The 24,114-nt window shown below is 41.3% G+C and overlaps 1 protein-coding gene across 4 annotated transcripts in view; it reads right to left on the bottom strand.

The window, feature by feature from the left end:
• Window positions 1-22,951, bottom strand: part of LOC135104934 (autophagy protein 12-like) — a 33,452-nt gene extending 10,501 nt beyond the window's left edge. The window contains exons 1-4 of one of the 4 annotated variants that reach the window (XM_064012721.1): window positions 22,396-22,951; window positions 18,982-19,056; window positions 18,522-18,658; window positions 10,165-12,660 (exon numbers count right to left, since the gene is read on the bottom strand). In XM_064012721.1, the coding sequence (XP_063868791.1) occupies window positions 12,580-12,660; window positions 18,522-18,658; window positions 18,982-19,056; window positions 22,396-22,507 (405 nt within the window). In that variant the 5' untranslated portion in view covers window positions 22,508-22,951 and the 3' untranslated portion in view covers window positions 10,165-12,579. Of the gene's footprint in view, window positions 1-10,164; window positions 12,661-18,521; window positions 18,659-18,981; window positions 19,057-22,395 lie in introns of those variants that run through there. The other 3 variants (XR_010270611.1, XM_064012720.1, XM_064012722.1) reach the window with 3 other exon arrangements.
• Window positions 22,952-24,114: the final 1,163 nt, after the last annotated feature.

Here is a 24,114-nt window from a genome sequence, read left to right as displayed (position 1 = left end):
TCTTCCTCTCTCCTTATTTTCACATATTCATTTCTTACTATCTTAAAATCTTTATTTTTTTGTTTTTATTTCTTTTTATTCTTATCCATGCTTTATCTCCTTTTTTCTTTGCAGTTGTGCATCTTGCATTGAACTATGTCTATTTTCCTTTCCTTTTCTTTAGGTTTGTATAGTGGGACAGTGTGTGTGTGTGTTTGTATTTACCTAGTTGTGCTTTATGGGAAAAGAGCTATGCTTGTGCTGTCCCATCTCCATATCTTTTAAACATGTGTGTGTGTGTGTGTGTGTGTGTGTGTGTGTGTGTGTGTGTGTGTGTGTGTGTGTGTGTGCGTGAACTTATCTGAGAGAGAGAGAGAGAGAGAGAGAGAGAGAGAGAGAGAGAGAGAGAGAGAGAGAGAGAGAGAGAGAGAGAGAGAGAGAGAGAGAGAGAGAGAGAGAGAGAGAGAGAGAGAGAGAGAGAGAGAGAGAGCTGAGCCACTGGCCACTGTCAAGGTCACCCACTGGCCACCACACAGCCACAATTCATCTCTCTCTCTCTCTCTCTCTCTCTCCCCATATATATTTATTATATCAAACTGCACAGCTACATCATCATCTTCATTCATCTCATCCATCATCAATGAGTACCTATACTGATTTTTCTTATTAACAGAGACAATAAATATGCATTTTAAGGGTAGCATCCATATAAGGCAGATATTTAGCACTTCACAGGTGCCTTTGGAACATAACCCCATGAAAACTGGAGGTTCACTGTACTGTATTTATTCCTCTGTCTTTCATAATGTGATTGTTGATATTAGCCACTCCTAACATAACCTAACGCTTAGTGTTGGTACCTACAGACAATCGCCTTCCTTGGACTGATGTTCTCCTCTTTTAGTTCGTAGTACCAAGATATGTGTAGTTAATAGTGAGCTTTTCTCACTGAACATATGTGTGGAGATGTGCGAGTTATTCCTTTGTGTAAAGGATTAAAAGAAACATGAAAATCTATCTACATACCTTGAAAATTGAAAATGCATGCACCTTTGTCGAGGGCAACAGAATCGCTGTCCAGGAGGCAAGTCAGAGGTTTTATAATATAATGGAACCTTGGTTACCAAATGCCTCCCTTTTAGAACAAATTGTTTTTTGAACAAAACTTTGAACTTCTAATTACTTCGGTTGCTGTACCACAATTTGGTTCTTGAACAAAGTTGCTTGATTTCAAATATTAAGACAGAACAAAAGTTGCTGCTCATTACTCATTTATAGTAATAAGAGCTCAGGTGGCTCTCTTGATGACCCCCAGTGCCATCACTACTGCACAACTGCATTTTCTTAGTAGCTTTTCCCTGCAGCAAGATGTCTAAGTGTTATGATCACCTTCATTTTGGTGGTAAGTGAGTTGCTCCTCTTTGTGTCACTCTGTAAGGCTTCCCTCACTAGAATGGTGACAAAGGGAATACCTGCATGGTCTAAACAGTATCTTCAGATGAGTTCTGTGTCACAAGTTCATTCAATACATCCTTTCTGGAAAAATAATATCTGAGCTTGAGATGTTGTGAAGCAGCCATCTTAGCAGTAGGAGCTTCTGTTAGGAGCATCTGTTATAAGAAGCTAAGACAAGGTGGATGGGTGTCTTGGAACAGATTAATCCATTTTACATTGATTCCTATGGGAAAATTAGCTTTGGTTTTTTAACACTTCAGATTTCGAACGCCATTCAAAAACGAATTAAGTTTGAGAATTGAGCTTCCATTGTACTTGGGAGTTATAATAGTAGTACTGATACATTTTTTACCCTCATGATGACTGTGCTTGCTCTAGAAACAATATCAGTCAAAAAACAACCCCCAATAACCATACTAAACCTAACAATCTAGCTAAACTTAAAAAATTGCTATCAGCATTTTAAATAATTAGTGGTGGATATATATGAGATTCAAATTACTCAGAATGAGAAACTCTTTCTGATAAGGGAAAGAAAAGCCATGTTGAACGAGTAAAATAATACTGAGACTTGTCAAGTCATGGTGGAGGCTGGCCAGCAAACTATAACTCTTGGGCTGCAAACACAGTCTCCCAAATGCACCCAAACATGGCATTTCAAACACTGAAATCTATTAACTTATAGGATGTATACATTTTTTTCTGTACTGTAACACTTTGGTACATTTTAATATTTTCAATATAACTTTCAGTTACATAGGATTAGTAGATATCACTAGAGTTTGCTGTTGGGGAAGGGAAGCTCACATCAACATTTCCAGTATGATTTCTTGGGGTTTGGTTGACCTAACCCAAAGCATGAAGCTAGAACAGTGTTTAAAAAATCTAAAACAGCTACATTAGTATAAGTAAAGACAAACACCATGTTTAAAAAATCAGGTCTCGCCATTTATGAGGTTAAGTAACAGACCTCCATAAATGTTGAAAATCAGCAAATAACTGGTGTGCTTGAAAAAAAAAAAAAAAAAATACAGTGATGTGCCCCCTTAAAAATAAACAAACTTGCCCCCTCTATGGCCTTGTTTGAGTGAAGAAAATTCCTATGTAGGACATGTCTTTGCAAACATCGTTTGATGTCTAATAAAAGAAAGTAATATTGTTAATGTAAGTTGTAATGGTGAGCATGTGCCTCAAATCATTATTTATCTATAATCATAAGTGAAATGTTCAATACCTTCCTATTTGCATGAAAACATATGTAATATATGCAAGTATCAGTAATCAATGTTATATAAAGCCTTGAGCTGATGCTCACTTGCTAGTAGAGTGCTGTTTACCCACTCACTGCTCACAGGCGTTGCTCACTTGGTGGAGGTGGCCACACACAGACGTGCAAGGAAATGACCAAGGTAATATCTTAATTTTGTAGTAGAAACTGAATGTCATAGTGTCAAGTTCATTACATGTGAATACTGTAATATGATGAAAATATATTATACCTGCATATAATGCTATTTTATAAGAAAATGAGACCAAGAACTTGTTCGCATTTCTTATGCTCATGCCTACCTCATCAATAAATGTTGGGAGGGAGAATTCCCTTTCCTCAACCCTACGATGATGGGTGTGATCAGTAAAACAGGTCACCTGAGTGCTAATGAAGGCTTGCCAGTGTGGCTACAGTAAGAACTCACCACCAAGAGTAAAAACTCAATCCCACAAGCAAGAAATTGGCTCCATGTGAGATCATAGCAGCAGTGAGTCATGGGACGAAGGAGAGCTGACATAAGCCTATCGGTTGACCTCTGATGCCCTGGGGTCAGCACTTCTACCCTTGACGACAACCACTCCCTTCTACCCACAGTGCCTCGCCACCATTTTGTAGAACCCATGGTCACAGGCAAGAAAGTATATTAGTATAGATATACACTGAATTGAGTAGCCCAAGTGAGAAAAATTTACCCAAATCAGTTAGTATTAGAGTGGTAAATTTAATTGTTCTTTCAGTGTAACTTTACTCAGTATTTATACAATCAAGTTGTTATATATATCTGATACTGAGGAAATGAATGCTGTAGGTGGCCTTAGGGAAGGTGAGGAGGAGCAAGTGGCCAAGGGTCACGGTAATAATGAAGAAATTAGTGTCAAGAGACGAGTGCTGACCGATATAGGAAGGGAATATCAAGAGGAAGAGCAGAGTCCTGTAAGCATAAATGGAGCAGTGTTGCCAGCAGAATTAAGAAAACACTAAAAACTGTAATTAGCCCTTTTGACTTAGAGCCAATGACAAATGAAGAAGTAGAGGCATTTCATCAGTATTGTGTGGAATACATAAAACTGGTGGAACTAAAGTCAGAAAGGTCAGAGGAGCTAAAGGATGAGCTGGAACATAAGCAACAAGTTCACCATGAAATATTAGAAAGTATAGAATGTAAAAAGAGTTAAAAAGTGACAAAGGATCAATTTGTTCTAGCAAATGGTCTAGACATTCTAGAGTCTTATCTGCTTCATCATGTTCATCAGTACAAAGAAAGAAAGCAAGCAGCAGCAGCAAAGATAGCCAGACTTAGAAAGGAAATGGAATATCATGATAATTTAGCAGAGGCAGAAGCACTGTTAGCCAGAAACTAGGCAATGTTATCAAAGAAAATAAAAGAAAGAACTTAACTCTTAAATGCGGGTGAAGCACCAGTGTGCTGCTTACAGAAAGGGTGGGTGATGTGAGGACATTTTATCTCCTTCAATCAAATACAGGAAGGTGATAATTGTTATGAGCATGAACTTTTTCTTTTTACAAAGGAAGGACACTGGCCAAGGACAAAAAAAAAAATAAAAATAAAAAATAAATAAATAAATAAATAAATAAAAAATAAATAAATAAAAAATACAAAAGTTCACTGAGATCCCAGTCTCCAAATAGGGTCCCTTTTGAAGAAATTAAAGTCACTGGAAGGTGGATATACAGAAGCAGGCAGGGAGTTCCAGAGTTTACCAGAGAAAGGGATGAATGATTGAGAATACTGATTAACTCTTGCATTAGAGAGATGGACAGAATAGGGATGAGAGAAAGAAGAAAGTCTTAGGCAGAGAGCCTGCAGGAGGAGGGGTGGCATGCAGTTAGCAAGATCAGAAGACAGGTTAGCATGAAAATAGCAGTAGAAAATAGCTAGAGATGCAACACTGTGGTGATGAGAAAGAGGAGAGGAGAGGAGTTGATGAGACGATGTCAAAACAGCGGTACAAGTAGAACACCCCTCAAGACATATAAAGCATACTCCATACATGGATGGATAAGGCCCGTGTACAGAGTTAGCAGCTGGGGGGGGGTGAGAAAAACAGGCAGAAACATCTCAGAATGCCTAACTTCATAGAAGCTGTTTTAGCTAGAGATGAAATATGAAGTTTCCAGTTTAGAGTATAAGGAAAGGACAGACCGAGGATGTTCAGTGTAGAAGAGAGAGACAGTTGAGTGTCATTGAAGAAGAGGGGATAGTTCTCTGGAAGGTTGTGTCGAGTTGATAGATGGAGGAATTGAGTTTTTGAGGCATTGAACAATACTAAGTTTGCTCTGTTCCAATCAGAAATTTTTGAGAGATCAGAAGTCAGGCATTCTGTGGCTTCCATGCATGAACTGTTTACTTTTTATAGGGTTGGATGTCTACGAAAAGATGTGGAAAAGTGCAGGGTGGCATCATCAGTGTAGGAATGGATAGGACAAGAGGTTTGGTTTAGATCATTGATGAATAATAGGAAGAGAGTGGGTGACAGGACAGAACCATGAGGGACACCACTGTTAATAGATTTAGGAGAACAGTGACTGTCTACCACAGCAGCAACAGAATGGCCAGAAAGGTAACTTGTGATGAAGTTACAGAGAGAAGGATAGAAGCCATATGAGGGTAGTTTGGAAATCAAAGCTTTGTGCCAGACTTTATCAAAAGCTTTTGATATGTCCAAGGCAACAGCAAAAGTTTCACCAAAATCTCTAAAAATGACCAAGACTCAATAAGGAAAGCCAGAAGATCACCAGTAGAGTGGCCTTGGTGGAACTCATACTGGCAATCAGACAGAAGGTTGTGAAGTGATAGATGTTTAAGAATCTTTTTGTTGAGGATAGATTAAAAAACCTTAGATAGGAAGGAAATTAAAGGAATAGGACAGTAGTTTGAGAGATTAGAACGGTCACTCTTTTTAGGAACAGGCTGAATGTAGGCAAACTTCCAGCAAGAAGGAAAGGTAGATGTTGACGGACAGAGTTGGAAGAGTTTGATTAGGCAAGAAGCAGCATGGAGGCGCAGTTTCGGAGAACAATAGGAGGGATTCCATCAGGTCCATAAGCCTTCAGAGGGTTTAGGCCAGTGAGGGCATGGAAAACATCTTTGTGAAGAATTTTAACAAGTACCATGAAGTAGTAAGAGGGTGGAGGAGAGGGAGGAACAAGCCCTGAATTTTCAAGGTAGAGTTTTTAGCAAAGGTTTGAGTGAAGAGTTCAGTTTTAGAGATAGATGTGATAGCAGTTGTGCCATCTGGTTGAAATAAAGGAGGGAAAGAAGAAGCAAAGTTACTGGAGAAGTCTTTGGCTAGGTGCCAGAAGTCACAAAGGAGTTAGATGTTGAAAGATTTTGACACTTTCTATTAATGAAGGAGTTTTGGCTAGTTGGAGAATAGACTTGGCATGGTTCTGGGCAGAAATATTAAGTGCACGAGATTCTGTGATGGAAGGCTCAAGTACCTTTTGTGGGCCATCTCTCTTTCATGTATAGCATGAGAAAAAGCTGTGTTAAACCAAGGTTTGGAAGGTTTAGGTTGAGAAAAAGAGTGAGGAATGTACACCTCCATGCCAGACACTATCACCTCTGTTATGTGCTCAGCACACAGAGACATGCCCCTGTCATAGAAGCAGTAGTCATTCCAAGGAAAATCAGCAAAATACTTCCTCAGGTCCTCCCAACTAGAAGAGGCAGAACACCAGAGATACCTCTACTTAGGGGGATCTGGAGGAGGGATTGGAGCGATAAGACAAGATGCAGATATGAGATTGTGATTGAAAGAGCCCAATGGAGAAGAGAGGGTGACAGCTGTCATGTTATTTGCCAAGTTTATCTTGAAATGGAACACGTTTTCTTAGTGTCCCTCGTGTTCTGTTTTCCTTGTGTACATATCTTTATTCTTAGTTATAAGTTCGTAGAAGGTTTATTTACTCATTTTGTATCACGTAGTATTATTCTCTTCATAATTTAAGTTCTTTATATATATGTATATGTAAGGGAAAAGGTGTGTTTGAGGTGCAATGTGTTGAGGCGAGAGGTGATACATGTCTGCCTCTTGTATCTGAGTCAGCAGAGTTTCAGGATGCATAAAAGCCCTGAGGGGGGAACAAGGGGTGGCGTTCTCATGGGATAAATTTGGGTGGTGTTGTGGTGATTGAGCTGGTGTGTGGAGGTATTGGTGATGTGGTGGCATAACCCTGATATCCAGGATCAGGTTGGTGAGTTTCTTGTGATACCAAGAGCTCTTGTTCGCTGATATTTGGCTGGTGAGGTGTGTCGGTGATGTAATGCTGAGAGGTAGCATCGGGGTGAGAGGCAGCCATTTTGTGGTTGGGGTTATAATGGTGTTGTGGGATTATTGGTGTCTTTTGGGGGTGGTTTTACGGTGTTATAGGTGAGCTACGGCAGTGATGATGATGTCTTGTGGGGTCTGAGGAGATGAAATATGGGAATAATTGTTTGAGGATGCGGTGACAACATCTGGGGAAATTCCTACAGCTGGGGAAAATATTCCAGTGGCCTGTGAAGGAGTAAAAGGGTTTTTAATGCTTTGTGAAGTGACGAGAATGTTGTACATTGATGTGAATAACCTTTAAGCAATAAGGGAGGCTATACAAGAGCCTGAGTAAAGGGAAATGTATTGTGATTGAGTGTGGGAATTACCCTGTGTTAGTGTACGATAGAAATTTGTTCCCTAATTTCCTTTAATATGTATTACCCTAATTCGTTTGTAAGTTAACATTATTATTAATATATTCTGTTATTAAATAGAATAATTGTTTTCTGACCCAACACTGATCTGGCATTGAGGTGATTCCTAGCGTGCTGTGCCAAGGTAAGGGTTCTAGGAGTGGGTTTAATAGCTGGTGATTTTGGATAGGTCAGGTAGGTACTTAAGACCTTTAAAAATCCAGAGCTTTAAAACTTTCTGGGATCAGTGTACTGTCCACTTTCTTGGAATGTTAACCAGGACTGTGAAACAGCATAAGCAGAAGGATTAGAGGTCAGGAAAAGGTCAAGGATGTTGGGTGTATCTCCAAGATGGTCAGAAATACGAGTAGGGTGTTGCACTAATTGTTCTAGGTCGTGGAGGATAGCAAAGTTGAAGGCTAGTTCACCATGATGGTCAGTGAAGGGGAAGGAAAGCCAAAGCTGATGGTGAGCATTGAAGTCTAAAAGAATAGAGATCTCCGCAAAAGGGACGAGTCAGAATGTGCTCCACTTAGGAAGTTAAGAAGTCAAAGGATTTCTTAGTCAGAGAAGTTAGGTAAAATGTATACAGCACAGATAAATTTAGTTTGAGAGTGACTCTGTAGTTGTAGCCAGATGGTGGAACTAATAAGATTCAAGAGCGTGGGCATGAGAGCAGGTTAAGGTGTTGCGCACATAAACACAACATCCAGCTTTAGATTGAAAATGCAGATAGAGAAAGTAGAAGGGAACAGTAAAGGAGCTACTTTCAGTTGTCTGAGACACCTGTGTTTCAGTGAGGAAAAGAAGATGAGGTTTAGTAGAGGAGAGGTGTTGTTCTAAAGATTGAAAATTAGATCTAAGACTACGAATGTTGCAGAAGTTAATGAAGAAAAAGTTGAGGTGGGTGTCAAGACACTTAGGATTGATACCAGAAGAGTAGTCCGACCTGGGGACATTTGTGGTCTGCTCCCCAGATGGGGACTCCGAGGCTGGTATAGGAATCACCGCAATAATTTTGAATTTTGAGTGAAGGATGTGTGTGTGTGTAATTAGGTGCTTGTAGTTTTGTGTGAAGGAAGAGAGCTGACTTTAGAGGGCAGGCTGTGACTGCTCCCTTGTACTGTGAGACACAAAAGGAAACATTCAGTGAGGTCACAGCTGGGTTTAATGATAAGTTCACAGCACCCCCTGATCCAGTGCTTTAGACCTCACTGGGAGTAATTATCATTTCAGCAGGTGCCTACTGCCTACTGGCAACACTTACAAACTTGCTGGCTTGCACCAGCCTAGTTTCAGTACACCTAAATTCTCCAAAATGGATGGAATGTTATTCAACTTGTCCTGATGTGTGAAGGGAAGGAAGCCATGTGTATGTCCACTTGCTTCAGCAACTTTCCCTCTAAGGATGTATACAAGTACGAATAGTGATGAATAATGTACTATAGTAATAAACATTACTACATAAGTGATATATTTATTGTATTTATATGGTAATTATAACAAGATGTAATGTTATCAAGCCTATTGAGTTTATCATTTTTTATTTTTTTTATTTTCATATCTCCAGCCAAAATGTAAGGAAAGTAAGTTTTTTTCCTGTTCTTCATTTTCCCAAAAAACATGTAAGGAAAGTTACATTTCAATATAATGTAAAGAGGACTTTTTTTTTTACTGTACTTCTCATTTCAACCCAAAAAAGGCATGGAAATATGTTATAACAATATATGTATGTATTAGGAAGGAGACAGGGCAGCACTGGTGAACAGTGAGGGGGACGAAGCTGCACGCATGTCAGCTGTAGCCACAGCCATAACCAGTCAAATGAACACACACCAGATCATCCAGGGAGATAGGATATTGTTGTTCAACCTCTACTCATGGCTAAACTACAGCACCTAGAATTCTGGCAATAACACTGTTGTAAAAGAAGGGTTGGTGCTTCTTTTTGTTTTGGTTTTATAGCTCTACATTATATATATGAGGAAAATGATAGTGGGAAAATCAACCAGTTTCTTCTTAAAAACCCCCCCACCCAGAGACAATGACTCGTGGCAACTCACTCAACCTTTAAGGGTTAATGCTCTTAATTTAGTTGAAGAAGTGAACATTCTTCCAGATGATGATGAAAGTGTAGAGAAGCAAAGTTATTTTCAACAGTATATAGTCACAAAATGAGATAAAGGTACAGGCAATTGCATATCAACAAAGTGAGAATGCAATGCCTCACAAATACATTACATTCCATGACCTAAAGGAACCTACCTCTTGTGATAGAGATAATGAACTGATGAAAAATGAAGTATATAGACAAATAATTAGTGAGCCTCAAATAATGAATCTCAACTCTACAGCTTAAAGTTTTGTACCATGTTTCTGTAGACACACTCATGATGTCAACATGCCTAATGATTATATTAGACAGACATGTCAACTTTCTTCCTATCCTGTGGGAAATCTTGCAATTAATGTAGAGCTCGTTCCCTACTTGATGAAGCAGTTTTCCTATCTATATTTCTAACAAAACTGACATCTGTCATCCTTTTTTCATGGCAGCTGTCATTGACTAGAGCTGCCTCTGACATGTATTTTAGGCCTGCCTTCTTCATCTCCCCCTCCACATTTCCCTTCCAATCCCTCTTCCCCATCCCCATGCATCTCATACCTCCTTCACCCCCCTCCTCTCTCTCTCTCTCTCTCTCTCTCTCTCTCTCTCTCTTTTTTTTTTTATGTAGGAAGGACACTGGCCAAGAGCAACTAAAATCCCCCCCCAAAAAAAGAAAAAAAAAAAAAAAAAGCCCACTGAAATGCCAGTCCCATAAAAGGGTCAAAGCAGTGGTCCAAAATTGATGAATAAGTGTCTTGAAACCTCCCTCTTGAAGGAATTCAAGTCATAGGAAGGTGGAAATACAGAAGCAGGCAGGGAGTTCCAGAGTTTACCAGAGAAAGGGATGAATGATTGAGAGTACTGGTTAACTCTTGCGTTAGAGAGGTGGACATAATAGGGGTGAGAGAAAGAAGAAAGTCTTGTGCAGCGAGGCTGCAGGAGGATGGGAGGCATGCAGTTAGCAAGATCAGAAGAGCAATTAGCATGAAAATAGCGGTAGAAGACAGCTAGAGATGCAACATTGCGACGTTGAGAAAGAGGCTGAAGACAGTCAGTCAGACGAGAAGAGTTCATGAGACAAAAAGCTTTTGATTCCACCCTGTCTAGAAGAGCAGTATGAGTGGAACCCCCCAGACATGTGAAGCATACTCCATACATAGACGGATAAGGCCCTTGTACAGAGTTAGCAGGTGGGGAGGTGAGAAAAACTGGCAGAGACGTCTCAAAACGCCTAACTTCATAGAAGCTGTTTTAGCTAGAGATGAGATGTGAAGTTTCCAGTTCAGATTATAAGTAAAGGGCAGATGTTCAGTGTAAAAGAGGGGGACAGTTGAGTGTCATTGAAGAAGAGGGGATAGTTGTCTGGAAGGTTGTGTCGAGTTGATACATGGAGGAATTGAGTTTTTGAGGCACTGAACAATACCAAGTTTGCTCTGCCCCAATCAGAAATTTTAGAAAGATCAGAAGTCAAGCGTTCTGTGGCTTCCCTGTGTGATTTGTTTACCTCCTGAAGGGTTGGACGTCTACGAAAAGATGTGGAAAAGTGCAGGGTGGTATCATCAGTGTAGGAGTGGATAGGACAAGAAGTTTGGTTTAGAAGATCATCAATGAATAATAAGAAGAGAGTGGGTGACTGGACAGAACCCTGAGGAACACCACTGTTAATAGATTTAGGAGAAGAACAGTGACCGTCTACCACAGCAGCAATAGAACGGTCAGAAAGGAAACCTGAGATGAAGTTACAGAGAGAAGGATAGAAGCTGTAGGAAGGTAGTTTGGAAATCAAAGCTTTGTGCCAGACTCTATCAAAAGCTTTTGATATGTCCAAGGCAACAGCAAAAGTTTCACCAAAATCTCTAAAAGAGGATCACCAAGACTCAGTAAGGAAAGCCAGATCACCAGTAGAGCGGCCTTGACGGAACCCATACTGGCGATCAGATAGAAGGTTGTGAAGTGATAGATGTTTAACAATCTTCCTGTTGAGGATAGATTAAAAAACTTTAGATAGGCAGGAAATTAAAGCAATAGGACAGTAGTTTGAGGGATTAGAATGGTCACCCTTTTTAGGACAGGTTGAATGTAGGCAAACTTCCAGCAAGAAGGAAAGGTAGATGTTGACAGACAGAGCTGAAAGAGTTTGACTAGGCAAGGTGTAAGCACGGAGGCACAGTTTCAGAGAACAATAGGAGGGATCCCATCAGGTCCATAAGCCTTCTGAGGATTTAGGCCAGCGAGGGCATGGAAAACATCATTGTGAAGAATTTTAATAGGTGGCATGAAGTAGTCAGAGGGTGGAGGAGAGGGAGGAACAAGCCCAGAATCGTCCAAGGTAGAGTTTTTAGCAAAAGGTTTGAGTGAAGAGTTCAGCTTTAGAAATAGATGTGATAGCAGTGGTGTCATCTGGTTGAAATAAAGGAGGGAAAGAAGAAGCAAAGTTATTGGAGATATTTTTGGCTAGATGCCAGAAGTCATGAGGGGAGTTAGATCTTGAAAGGTTTTGACACTTTCTGTTAATGGAGTTTTTGGCTAGTTGGAGAACAGACTTGGCATGGCTTCGGGCAGAAATATAAAGTGCATGAGATTCTGGTGATGGAAGGCTTAAGTACCTTTTGTGGGCCACCTCTCTATCATGTATAGCACGAGAACAAGCTTTGTTAAACCAAGGTTTAGAAGGTTTAGGACGAGAAAATGAGTGAGGAATGTACGCCTCCATGCCAGACACTATCACCTCTGTTATGTGCTCAGCACACAAAGAAGGGGCTCTGACATGGAAGCAGTAGTCATTCCAAGGAAAATCAGCAAAATACCTCCTCAGGTCCCCCCAACTAGCAGAGGCAAAATGCCAGAGGCACCTTCGCTTAGGTGGATCCTGAGGAGGGATTGGAGCGATAGGACAAGATTCAGATATGAGATTATGATCGGAGGAGCCCAACGGAGAAGAAAGGGTGACAGCATAAGCAGAAGGATTAGAGGTCAGGAAAAGGTCAAGAATGTTGGGCATATCTCCAAGTTGGTCAGGAATACGAGTAGGGTGTTGCACCAATTGCTCTAGGTTGTGGAGGATAGCAAAGTTGTAGGCTAGTTCACCAGAATGGTCAGTGAAGGGAGAGGAAAGCCAAAGCTGGTGGTGAACATTGAAGTCTCCAAGAATGGAGATCTCTGCAAAAGGGAAGAGAGTCAGAATGTGCTTCACTTTGGAAGTTAAGTAGTCAAAGAATTTCTTATAGTAAGAGGAGTTAGGTGAGAGGTATACAGCACAGATAAATTTAGTTTGAGAGTGACTCTGTAGTCGTAGCCAGATGGTGGAAAATTCGGAAGATTCAAGACCGTGGGCACGAGAGCAGGTTAAGTCACTGCGCACATAAACGCAGCATCCAGCTTTGGATAAAAAATGAGGATAGAGAAAGAAGGAATGAACAGAAAAGGGGCTACTGTCAGTTGCCTCAGACACCTGAGTTTCAGTGAGGAAAAGATGAGGTTTAAAAGAGGAGAGGTGGTGTTCTACAGATTGAAAATTAGATCTTAGACTGCGAATGTTACAGAAGTTAATGAAGAAAAAGTTGAGGGGGGTGTCAAGACACTTAGGGTTGTCAACAGAAAGGCAGTCTGATCTGGGGACATTTATGGTCCCCTCCCCAGATGGGGACTCCGAGGCTGGTGTAGGAGTCGCCATTATGATTTTAAAATTTTTGAGTGAAGGATGTGTGTGTTATTGGGTGCTTGTAGTTTTGTGTGGAGGAAGAGAGTTGTCTTTAGAGGGCAGGCTGTGACTGGCCCCTTGTGTTGTGAGACACAAAGGGAAACATTGTGAGGTCACAGCTGGGTTTAATAAGTTCACAGCACCCCCTGAACAGTGCTTTAGACCTCACTGGGAGTAATTATCATTTTGGAAGGTGTCTACTGCCTCCTCCTGGAGGAAGGAAGGAAGGAATCTGATACCATAGAAATAAAAATAAGAATAAAACTCTCTCTCTCTCTCTCTGTGACAATTAAACTTATTTCATGGAAATAAAAAATAAAAACCTCATCATCTATGAGTACTTTCTAATGACAGTCCAGTCACTAATCAAAGGTCAGTATAATGTAATCTAAGTTGTTGCTTTCACTTACAAGATGTAGGACCACATCTTGCATAACCTTTATTCCCACTCCACCCTGACCTCTCTCTCTCTCTCTCTCTCTCTCTCTCTCTCTCTCTCTCTCTCTCTCTCTCTCTCTCTCTCTCTCTCTCTTTTTATTTATACAGAATAAATTAATTGTTTACAGAGTTCAATGTAGTGCATATTCAATGTAGTGCATATTACATACAAGTACAATGTTTTACAGGCTAAAGGAAACATGATTAGTGTGTCCTATCTTAAAACCAAACTCTGATGCCTGGTGTTCTCATGATGGCAGCCACGTGTTCACCAGCTCCTTGAAGCTCTGTGCTGTCATGTTGTCCAGGCATGGCTGTGAGGCAAGCAGTCCATTCCACCAGGTTACATAAGTATTGGTGGTGCCACGTTCTGCAGCGGGGCTGTAACAGTTCGGCGGGAGTTTGGGAGAATGATCTTGTGTCCACCTGTGCACACCGAAGGGGCTGCCTGAGAGGCTGGAGGTGATAAACCCACTGCTGATGTATCTTGAACATCACCGTGAGGCCTGCCACATCACGGTGGTGCTGAAGACTGCAGAGTCCTGGATGTTGCTGCGCGCTGCTGCTGTCCCTGATCAACCTCTCTGCACGGCCCTGGACCTTGTCGAGGAGGCCAAGGTGTTTGCGTGCTGCGCCGCCCCACGCAAGGCATGCGTACTCCAGGGATGAGTAAACCTGTGCCTTATAGAGAGTCTGAAGCCCCTTGCCGTCAAGCAGCCATGATATCCTTCTCAGGGATGCCAGCTTGCCTAAGCCTCTCTGGCGAGTCGCTCAATGTGGGATTTGAAGGTCAGATTCCTGTTGTAGGTGACCCCCAAAATTTCCACTTCCTCCTGGGATGCCAGTGCCTTTCCTTCAAAGACCAGGGGCAGGGGCTCCCCGACCTGGAGACAGTGAGCAGCTGAGCCTTGTTAGGGACAAATTTCACCTGCCACTTATTGCCCCAGGCTACAGTGTGGTTCGGAGTGTTGTTGAGTTCAGCTGTGGAGCGAGCCTCTTCCCCTGCCTCGTAGCTGTGCGTCAGGGTGATGTCGTCTGCATAGGCCTGTGCACTGGATATTAAGTTTAATAGTTCATTTAAATAAATGTTCCATAGCAGAGGGCCTAAGCAGCTTCCCTGGGGAACACCTGCTTTGATTGGGTGTACTTCCGACTCTCTGCCGTTGAGCACAACTTTCAGATGTCTCTCCCTCAGGTAGTCGGTGAAGAGCTGGAGAAGAGGCCCCTCGACACCTGCAGCACAGTCTTTTGATGAGAGCTTCATGCCACACCTTGTCAAAAGCTCCCTCGATGTCGAGTACCACAGTGACAGTGGCACCACTTCGCGGTTAGCAGCAGGTGCAGGTCAGCGGCCAATCTGCCTTGTCAGAACCTGTACTGTCTGGTGCACAGCAAGTGATGGCGCTCAAGGTGCTCCATCATTCTCGTAGCCACGATGCTTTCCAACACCTTACTGAGCACGGGCAGCAGAGACACAGGGCAGTAGTTTTTCACCTCACTTTTAGAATTTTTCCTATGGATCGGAATAACCTTGCTGATTTTCCAGGCTCTCTCTCTCTCTCTCTCTCTCTCTCTCCAGAAGTTAATCCATAGGCTCAAGGGAATGATGATCTCTTACCACCCTCCACCTGTACTACATGTGATGTGTGTGAGTGTGTGTGTGTGTTATAATGTAAAAATTGTCTTAAACGTTTGAGAGAGAGAGAGAGAGAGAGAGAGAGAGAGAGAGAGAGAGAGAGAGAGAGAGAGAGAGAGAGAGAGAGAGAGAGAGAGAGAGAGAGAGAGAGAGAGAGAGAGAGAGAGAGAGAGAGAGAGAGAGAGAGAGAGAGAGAGAGAGAGAGAGAGAGAGAGAGAGAGAGAGAGAGAGAGAGAGAGAGAGAGAGAGGAGAATGACAAACACAGGATGGAAAGGATACATGTCTACTGGGAGCTGTTTGGAACTGAGGAGGCTAGAGAAGCCAGGAGGCTAGAAGTCAAGAAGAAGTAAATGAGGTTACTTGAGGCAGAGAAGGAGGCAAAGATGTATGAGAGGGAAGAGGCTGAGAAGAATAGGATGTTTGAGTTTGGAGAAGACGAGGAGTGAATGAGGATACAGTAGAAAGCCAGATGGTGAGGAATTTGAAACTGATACCCAAGTTTGATGAGAAGGTGACAGAGTGGTTCAGGAGATCTGAAAAGGCCTCAGAATTTGATTGGCCTTAGTAGAGATGGATTGGCCTGGTGGCTAATATGTTTAAGGGAAAGGCTCTTGAAGCCTTTGATGTCTGTGAAGGATTTGGAGGATTATGAAGAGTTTAAGGCTGTCATTCTGAGGGCTTATGAGCTGCGACCAGATGCTTATAGAATGCAGTTCTGTGGAGGAAAGGAGAGGCTGAGTGACTCTTATCTCGAATGTGCTTGCTATTTTGAGGAGACATTTGAAAAGTGGATAGCTAGCAAGTAGGCCACCTCCTACCTCGAGTTAAAAGAGCTTATGGTAATGGAGCAATTTGTAAACATGGCCAAGAAGGAGTTGTTACTGCTGCTCAGGGAGAAAAGATTTAAAGGCCTATAAGAGGCAGCTATGAGGGCAGATGACCACATGTTGGCACATCGGCCTGTGCCACATCGGGTTGGTGGTATGTCTGGTGGGACCAGTGATGTTTCATCTGGTGGTGTGGCTGGTGCCAGTTTGTCTGGAGGTCCCTGGTATAGTATTGGCTTTGGCAATAAGTCTGGGCGAGTAAGCCCCATGGGAAATATCTCCATCCAGCCCATGAAGGAGACAGTCTGAGAGCATGCAACACAGCACTCCCAGTTATAGTATGCAGCCCATGTGCCATTATTGCAAAAACACTGGGCACTTTAACCTCTTCAATGTGATGACACCTATGTGGGCATCATGGTTGGATTCTATTTTAGTTGTTATTGAACGACCCTGTATACTGCCTAGACTTGTCTTGACAGTCTTCGTATTATGTCCTTGAGGTTCTATTGCTCCTCCTACCCTCCTTGTTTCCACCAGTCATGTAAATGAGCTACCCCATATCCCAACCTCTATCCAGAATGAGGAAGTCTCATTGGCAGAGACTTGCATCATAGTTTCCCTCCCTATGGTCCTTCCCTTATCTTCCATATCCCCCTATCCTTCTCTTTATCTTATACCCCTTTCCACCAGGGAGGAGAGACAGAGAAGGGGTACTGTTCCCCTCTTTCCTTGTTCATTTCTTGCCCTCTTACCCTCCTTTCCATCTCTTCTCCCTACATTCTCTCTCTCTCTCTCTCTCTCTCTCTCTCTCTCTCTCTCTCTCTCTACCCAGGAAGGGGAGCCAGTACAGCGGTACAGTTCCCCCCTCCTCCCTGATTCATTCCTTGCTATTCATTCCTATGATGATAGGTGTGATCAGAAAAACAGATTACCTGAGTGCTAATGAAGGCCTGCTGGTGCAGCTAAAAATATAATAACAAATATTATGATGTGGCCTCTTGCTTGGTCCTTCCTAATCCTCAGTATCACCAACTTGACTTCCAATCCTACATTTATGTGTATATACATATATACATATATATATATATATATATATATATATATATATATATATATATATATATATATATATATATATATATATATATATATAAAGAGAGAGAGAGAGAGAGAGAGAGAGAGAGAGAGAGAGAGAGAGAGAGAGAGAGAGAGAGAGAGAGAGAGAGAGAGAGAGAGAGAGAGAGAGAGAGAGAGAGAGAGAGAGAGAGAGAGAGAGAGAGAGAGAGAGGGTAGAAACAGAAGGGCAGCATTAAATGTATGACACCAGGATCTCATCAAGAATACTGTTCAAGTGTAGGAGTAGCAACTTGCTACCAAATGATGGCAAGAGGTTCAGAGGAGTAGAGGAAAAGTGTGACATGTGGAGCAGAGTGTGAAGACCTGAGAGACTATGCTGTTGTACTCAGAAAGGATGGAAATCCCCAAAATTACAAAGGCTGTATATGGAAAATGAGGATTGGATTATCATCTCTTTAACAGACTGTTATCAATCTCTCATCACTGCAGCCATGCAAATTTTGTTATATTCCATTATTATTTCCATGGTTACTTCTCTGCTGACTACATGATTCCCCCATCCCTCCTGCCTACACAAGACCTGCTCATTCTCATTCTTATTCTGTCCACCTTACTTCAAGGAACAGTTAACCAATATCTTTACTTTTTCTCCCTTTTTAATAGTAAACTCTATAGTAAATTCTACACTTCTTTCAGTTCATTTCATTCTCCCTCTCCTCCTGATATAGTCAAGAAATCTCCTATCACTCCTTTAGCATTGTGAAAGATCATTAACACCTTACCACACATACATATTACTCACTAAAACACCGCCAGAGATGAGTTATACAATGGGTGACACAGTAGCATTATATCAAATGGCCATGACAGCAGCATACAGAGCAAGGTCTATATAGGTGTACCCATACAGAGTAATATGTGAGGTGTTTTATTGTTTTATTGAGACTGTACCCTTGAACAGTCTTTAGACATGCTAAGTTACCTATTTCTGGGCTGCAGGAATAAAATCCCTATTTTCTCCATATATTCTACAGTTTACTATATGAGAACTAACCATTTAAGAAATGTTTGTGGGCTACTCCTACTATCACAGAGGATTTTTTTTTTTGTATTAGTAGAGAAAAACATGAGGACACAGAGACAGACAAGATTTGTGCTCAACAACAAAGATATGGAACACAAAATGACACATGAAAGACACAGATAAAAGAGGGACACACACACACATATGAAAAGGTGAGGCACACACAGAAGTGTACACCAGTGAATAGGTAGGATACAAAGGGCACACAAATGGATGGATAAGTGCATATACAAAATATACAAATCAGGGCATACCAAGGAGTCATTCTGGTCCATCTTGAGATACTTTCGGATGAAGTCAGCTACCCAGCCAACTCTCTTCTCTCCCTCCACTGCCCACTTTTTCTTCTTCATAATTGGTGCATCTCCTGTTGCCTTCAGCAGCACGTCAACTGGAATGGAATCAGGTCTGGTCATCTAGTTTTGAATGGTAAAATAAACAAGTACAGTGGGATCTCTCATCTAATAAGTTTGCATATGATGAATTCACTTCTAGTGACATTATTGGACTTCTACCCATATTCATGTCTAACAACGAGTTTCAAATCTAACAAAATAATTCCAGGCACATGGTTCAAAGCAGCCACCTCTTAGGTGAGTGCACAACCTCGTTACATTGAAACTATTTTGTATCGACTATTTAGGTGTGGCCCCTTGGGTATTTGGCTTTTCTCTGCCTTGCCAAATCTACATGCGCCGCACTTATGATACATACCCAACAGAGCCATCCTGAATTTCTGCTTAATGAACTGCCCACCCAGAGCCAATGTAGGAAGGCTGGGTAGATTGCCTGTGTATATAATGCAATTAAGTTACTGCAAATGTTACAGTTGTTGGAGAGAGAGAGAGAGAGAGAGAGAGAGAGAGAGAGAGAGAGAGAGAGAGAGAGAGAGAGAGAGAGAGAGAGAGAGAGAGAGAGAGAGAGAGAGAGAGAAATATTACCTGTGCCACATACATAGGTAATAAAGACATCAACATTATTAGAAGGAGGGAACAAGGACAGTAACTAGTTTACTGTCAAGAGACAGAGGCATAAGATCACAGTGTTGGATGTTAGACATTATGCACTGTTTGACTTAATGCCACATGTCAAGGCTGGCTGAAATGGTTAAGGCCTGCCCACAGGTAAGAGTGAGCAGCTACTCAGAGTTTTATTTCAAAATGTGTCATAAGCTGACAGCAAAGATCAAAACACAATAGTGATTCTCCTTTATACATCTAATAACACTGTGCAAGAGCTTGAGCCACTTAATTGCTCCCTGTAATTATACACCTTAGAGAACAATCGTGATTATATACTCACACACACCTCTCAGTTAGTAGGCAACAAAGCCTCCAAAGTTCCTACCTCCAAGACTGTCAAGAGACTCATTCCTCTGACAGTTAATTAAAAGAAATGGAAATACCTGTGATGCTACGTGCCTTTGCTCTCAAGGTTAAATGTTGCCTTCTATCAGAGTGAGATGCAATTCTAGTTTGTCCCTTTCAGGAAGAATCTTCTTCTGCAGCATTATTATCCTGTTTCTATATGGGGTCACTGTTTTCAATGAGTCTCTTCTATCTAACCCTGTCCTCTGCCACTTCAATGTCCAAGTTCTTCTCCCTGCCGTCTGCCACAATACATCTTCCATCTCTTCATGGGTCTTCCTCTCTTCCTCCTGCTGCCTGCTTCCATGCCCATTATCTGCCTTTCACAACTCCCTTCCTCTCTTCTCATAACATGAACAAACCATCTCAACTGCACCTTCTTACTCAAACTTCATTCATAATTCTATCATTCCTTGTCACTCCACTCATCCACCTCAGCATTTCTGCCACTTCCATTTTCTTTTCATTGCTTTTCTTCACTGGCACAGTCTCTAGACCATACCTCATAGCTTGTCTCACCACTGTTCTATAAACTTTCCCTTTTAGCTTCACTGGCATTCTTTTGTCACAGAGGACTCCTTGACATATCATGCCAGTTTTACCATCCTGCATGTATCCTCCTAGTAACTTCCACCTCTTTGATTCCATCTGCTACAGCCATTTCTGATATTTGAAGTCCCTCATGCTGTTCAGAGACTGACTATCTAGGGTCATGCTCCTCATGTTTCTGTTCCTGCCTTGATCCCGGTCTGTCATCACTATACAATCCATCTTACTTCTACTTACTCGCAATCCCTGCCTTTCCAGTGCTATACACCACTCCTCCATTCTCTCCTCCACTTTTTGATTCACCAACTAGCACCACATCATCTGCATACATAATATCCCATGGAACTCCTCTTCTTACCCCCTCTGTCAATACATCAAACACTACATTAAAAAGGAAAGGGCTGACAGCTGAGCCTTGATGCAGCCCAACCCTCACATCAAAACTCTCAGTCATGCCTGCTACAGTTTTAACCCTTGTTTTCACATTTCTGTACATCTCCATAATCAGCTTTACATACTTCTCTGACACCATTTTCCTCCTCAAGCATCTCTATATTTCTTGCCTCGGGATTCAAGTATATGCTTTCTCATAATCTATAAATAGTATTGCCTGCTTCTCCCTGTATTTTTCCATAATCTGTTCAGTAAGAAAAGAGGTCACTATGTGAGATATTTAGCAACAGCAATGGTTAAGATACGATATACAGACATAAGGAAGAGGTTCCATGTGTTTATTAAGGAAGCCACCAAACTGTACCCACCTCCATCGCCCTGAGAATCTCCACACCACACCAGTAAAGCATAACAGTATAATTTTTGAGGTCCCTCGTTAGGTTAGGTTATGCTAGGTTAGGTTAGATTAACTTAGGTTATGCTAGGTCAGGTTAGATTAGGTTAGGTTAACGTCCAATTGTCCATTCTTCGAATTGGGGGGGGGCCCACGGGGTGCAGCCCCACCGGCTAGGTTAGGTTATGCTAGGTTAGATTAATGTCCAAGCAGGAGGGGTCTAAGGGCTAGAATAGGTTAAGGAAATTCGAAATATTAAGGTAAATTTCCTTAGATTTTTTAACACCCTTATTTCACTTACAGTAAAATTCCTCTTATCCGGCATCAACGGGACCGCCGACATGCCGGATACTTGAATATTGCCGGATACTTGAATAGAAGTGAAATTATGTCCACAATCACCACCCTACACTCACGCATCTTACCATAACAAAGATCAGCTGATCTGATCAGCTGCTTAAGTGTAAGCGCAACACGCTTCCTCTTTTCTACAACTTTACGCATGATGAAGGCGTCAGGTGATAAACAGTGCACACGTGGGACTGAGTCACTGAGTAAACACAGTGCAGTGGGCCGCAGGTGGCGCGAAGCAGTGCACTCTGGTGGCGAGGGGACAAAGTATGCCTTGCGCGGGAATTTTAATCGATTTTATGAGTACACATTGATTTTTTATTGATTTTAAAGCTCGGGGAAAAATGTGCCGGATACTTGAAGCTGCCGGATACTCGAATGCCGGATGAGAGGGATTTTACTGTATTTTTCATCCCCCCCAAAAACCCCTGATTCCCCACAGGCCTCCATTCCTGGAGGCTTGTTTGAGGGGTTAGGGTGGGGTTTGGGGGTGGAATGAGTGGGGGATGGACTTCTTAACAAGAAATACCGAGTAGTGACATGTGATAGTAGAGTGTGAGGCAAGTGTGATATGAGGACTGGAGAAGGGTTATATGGAGAGATGAAAAAGATAGAGCATGTGGTCAAATGCACTGATTATTTCAATGCTAGAATATTTGTTATCATATTTTTGCTTAAAACCCAAGAGGCAACTGAAGGAGAAGACAACCTAAGAAGCAATACAATGAGAGAGAGAGAGAGAGAGAGAGAGAGAGAGAGAGAGAGAGAGAGAGAGAGAGAGAGAGAGAGAGAGAGTACTTACTGAGTGACTTGACAGACACATGCTTGTGCACTGGGGCCTGAAGCCTTTCAAGTGCCCACATTGCCCTTACCGCTCCGCTCAGCAGAACAACCTCAATAGACACAAAAAATGTTCACTGGCAAACACCAGGACCTGTCAGTGTAGAGGTTATTGGTGACTCAGTGCACCAACAGGGAAGTCCCCATCAGGAGCAGCCAGAAGAGGTTATTGGTGATTAATTAATTATTGGTCACTTAATTATTGGTAATTAAGTGACCAACAACCACACTTACTTTTCTTGGTAGGCTGGACCTTGCTCCCCTGTTCTTGCTTGGTCTCCTGAGGCGGTGGCTGTCCATCCACACCAAGAGCGGGAGGTTCCTGGATTTGTCCCTCTTCTTCCATCTTCTCTTGTTTACATTGAATGACGAACGCTTTTGTAACGGTGCATATTGTTCGTTCTACATTTCTTCCACATAGATTTTTTTTTCCGCTATTTCTCTATTCATCAAGCATTGCCAGTAGTGTTGGTGAGGTGTGATCCGGTTACCTCTTAAGTGATCATTTGACAAACTTTATTTCTGTACAGGTAGTTACGATGGCAAAATATTTTCATTTATATGATTTTTTTTTTTAGATTGTCACATAAAGCTTGCTCAAATGTAGGTAAAGGAGTTTCGGTATTATTATACAAGTGTACTCTTCTCACGGCAAAAAAAAAAAAAATAAATAAATAAATAAATAAATAAAAATAAAAAGTTCTCAGTGAAGTATTTGCCTCACATGTAACACAGTGGTGTGTATCTTTACCGCCTCAGATTGTTCGTTCCTGAGATATTAAATTCGATCAGAATTATCGTTAAAGTTGGTTAGGTTAGATTTAGTTAGGTTTAATTAGGTAAGGTTAGGTTAGGTTAGGTTTAACTTTTTTTTTATGAATTTTTGCTTATTTACGAGTGAGTGTGGAGGGGGGAGTATATAAACATAGGTGGACATTAGCATAAAAAAAAAAAAAATCTCTATAATTTATCGGTTATCCAACAATTATTTTTCCTGCTTTATCAATTCGTCAGTGTCGTCAATACTTTTGGTTCCAAACTAGCAATAGTCGATAATTTTAGTTTTTGGAACATGAGCATGTTGAAATTTTAAACTTTCAAAATTAAATGTAGATATTATTGCTTAAACAGTAGTTTTCATTAGTGAAGAAACAGGATAAAGATTGAAGTTTTTTCTAAGATTTTTCTAAGTTTTCTAAGATAAAGATAAAAAAAAAAAATGTATTTATCGATTTTTTATTTAAACTACAGTAATTCGTTAAAATATAGCGTTCGTCATGGAAAATGTGCGTTATGGCGACTGAAGAACCTATGGGGAAAAAAAAATTACTTCCATGGAATCAGAAAACAATATAAAAATTCCACAATAAAAGAAAAAATCAAAATAAGCACATTTGTACTACTGCATTTGAAATAACAAATATATACAGTACCCTCCTGAGTTTCATGCCTACTCCTAAATTCTTATTATCCCGAGTTTCGCGCATCTTATTTGGTTCTTATAATGACTGAGATTTTAAGCTCCTCGGTACTCCGCCCACTTGACCAGTGAAGAACGTACCAGTGGTGTAGCCTGGTGTGCTGTCCAACGAAAATGTGTCCTATGTACAGTTCACTGGTGATGTGTCCCTCACAGAGACTGCAGCAGCCTTAATCATTCGCTTCTTGAAGTTTATGGCATTTAGAAGTGAACAGCTGGTTTTCCAGGCCTTATGATATCAGTTGAATAAAAGTAAACATATAAGGCTGATTCTTTTTTTTTTTTTTTTCAGATCGAAGGAAAGACAGGCAGACACATTGGTTATTCTTGTTTAGTGGTTGCTATATTTAAAGAGCAGGCATATAGTAATATGCTGTAGTCTGGCTAAGACATTCCAGTTCAAAATGATGCCTGATGTTGGTCAAATATGAGTGGTAAAACTTGCTGCATGGTACTGTACATATGGCACTTAT

This window comes from Scylla paramamosain, chromosome 11 (assembly GCF_035594125.1).
Source record: "Scylla paramamosain isolate STU-SP2022 chromosome 11, ASM3559412v1, whole genome shotgun sequence".
In the NCBI taxonomy this organism is placed as follows: Eukaryota; Metazoa; Arthropoda; class Malacostraca; order Decapoda; family Portunidae; genus Scylla; species Scylla paramamosain.
The sequence above is the reverse complement of the archived record's forward strand: the minus strand, read 5'-3'. Positions and strand labels throughout refer to the sequence as shown.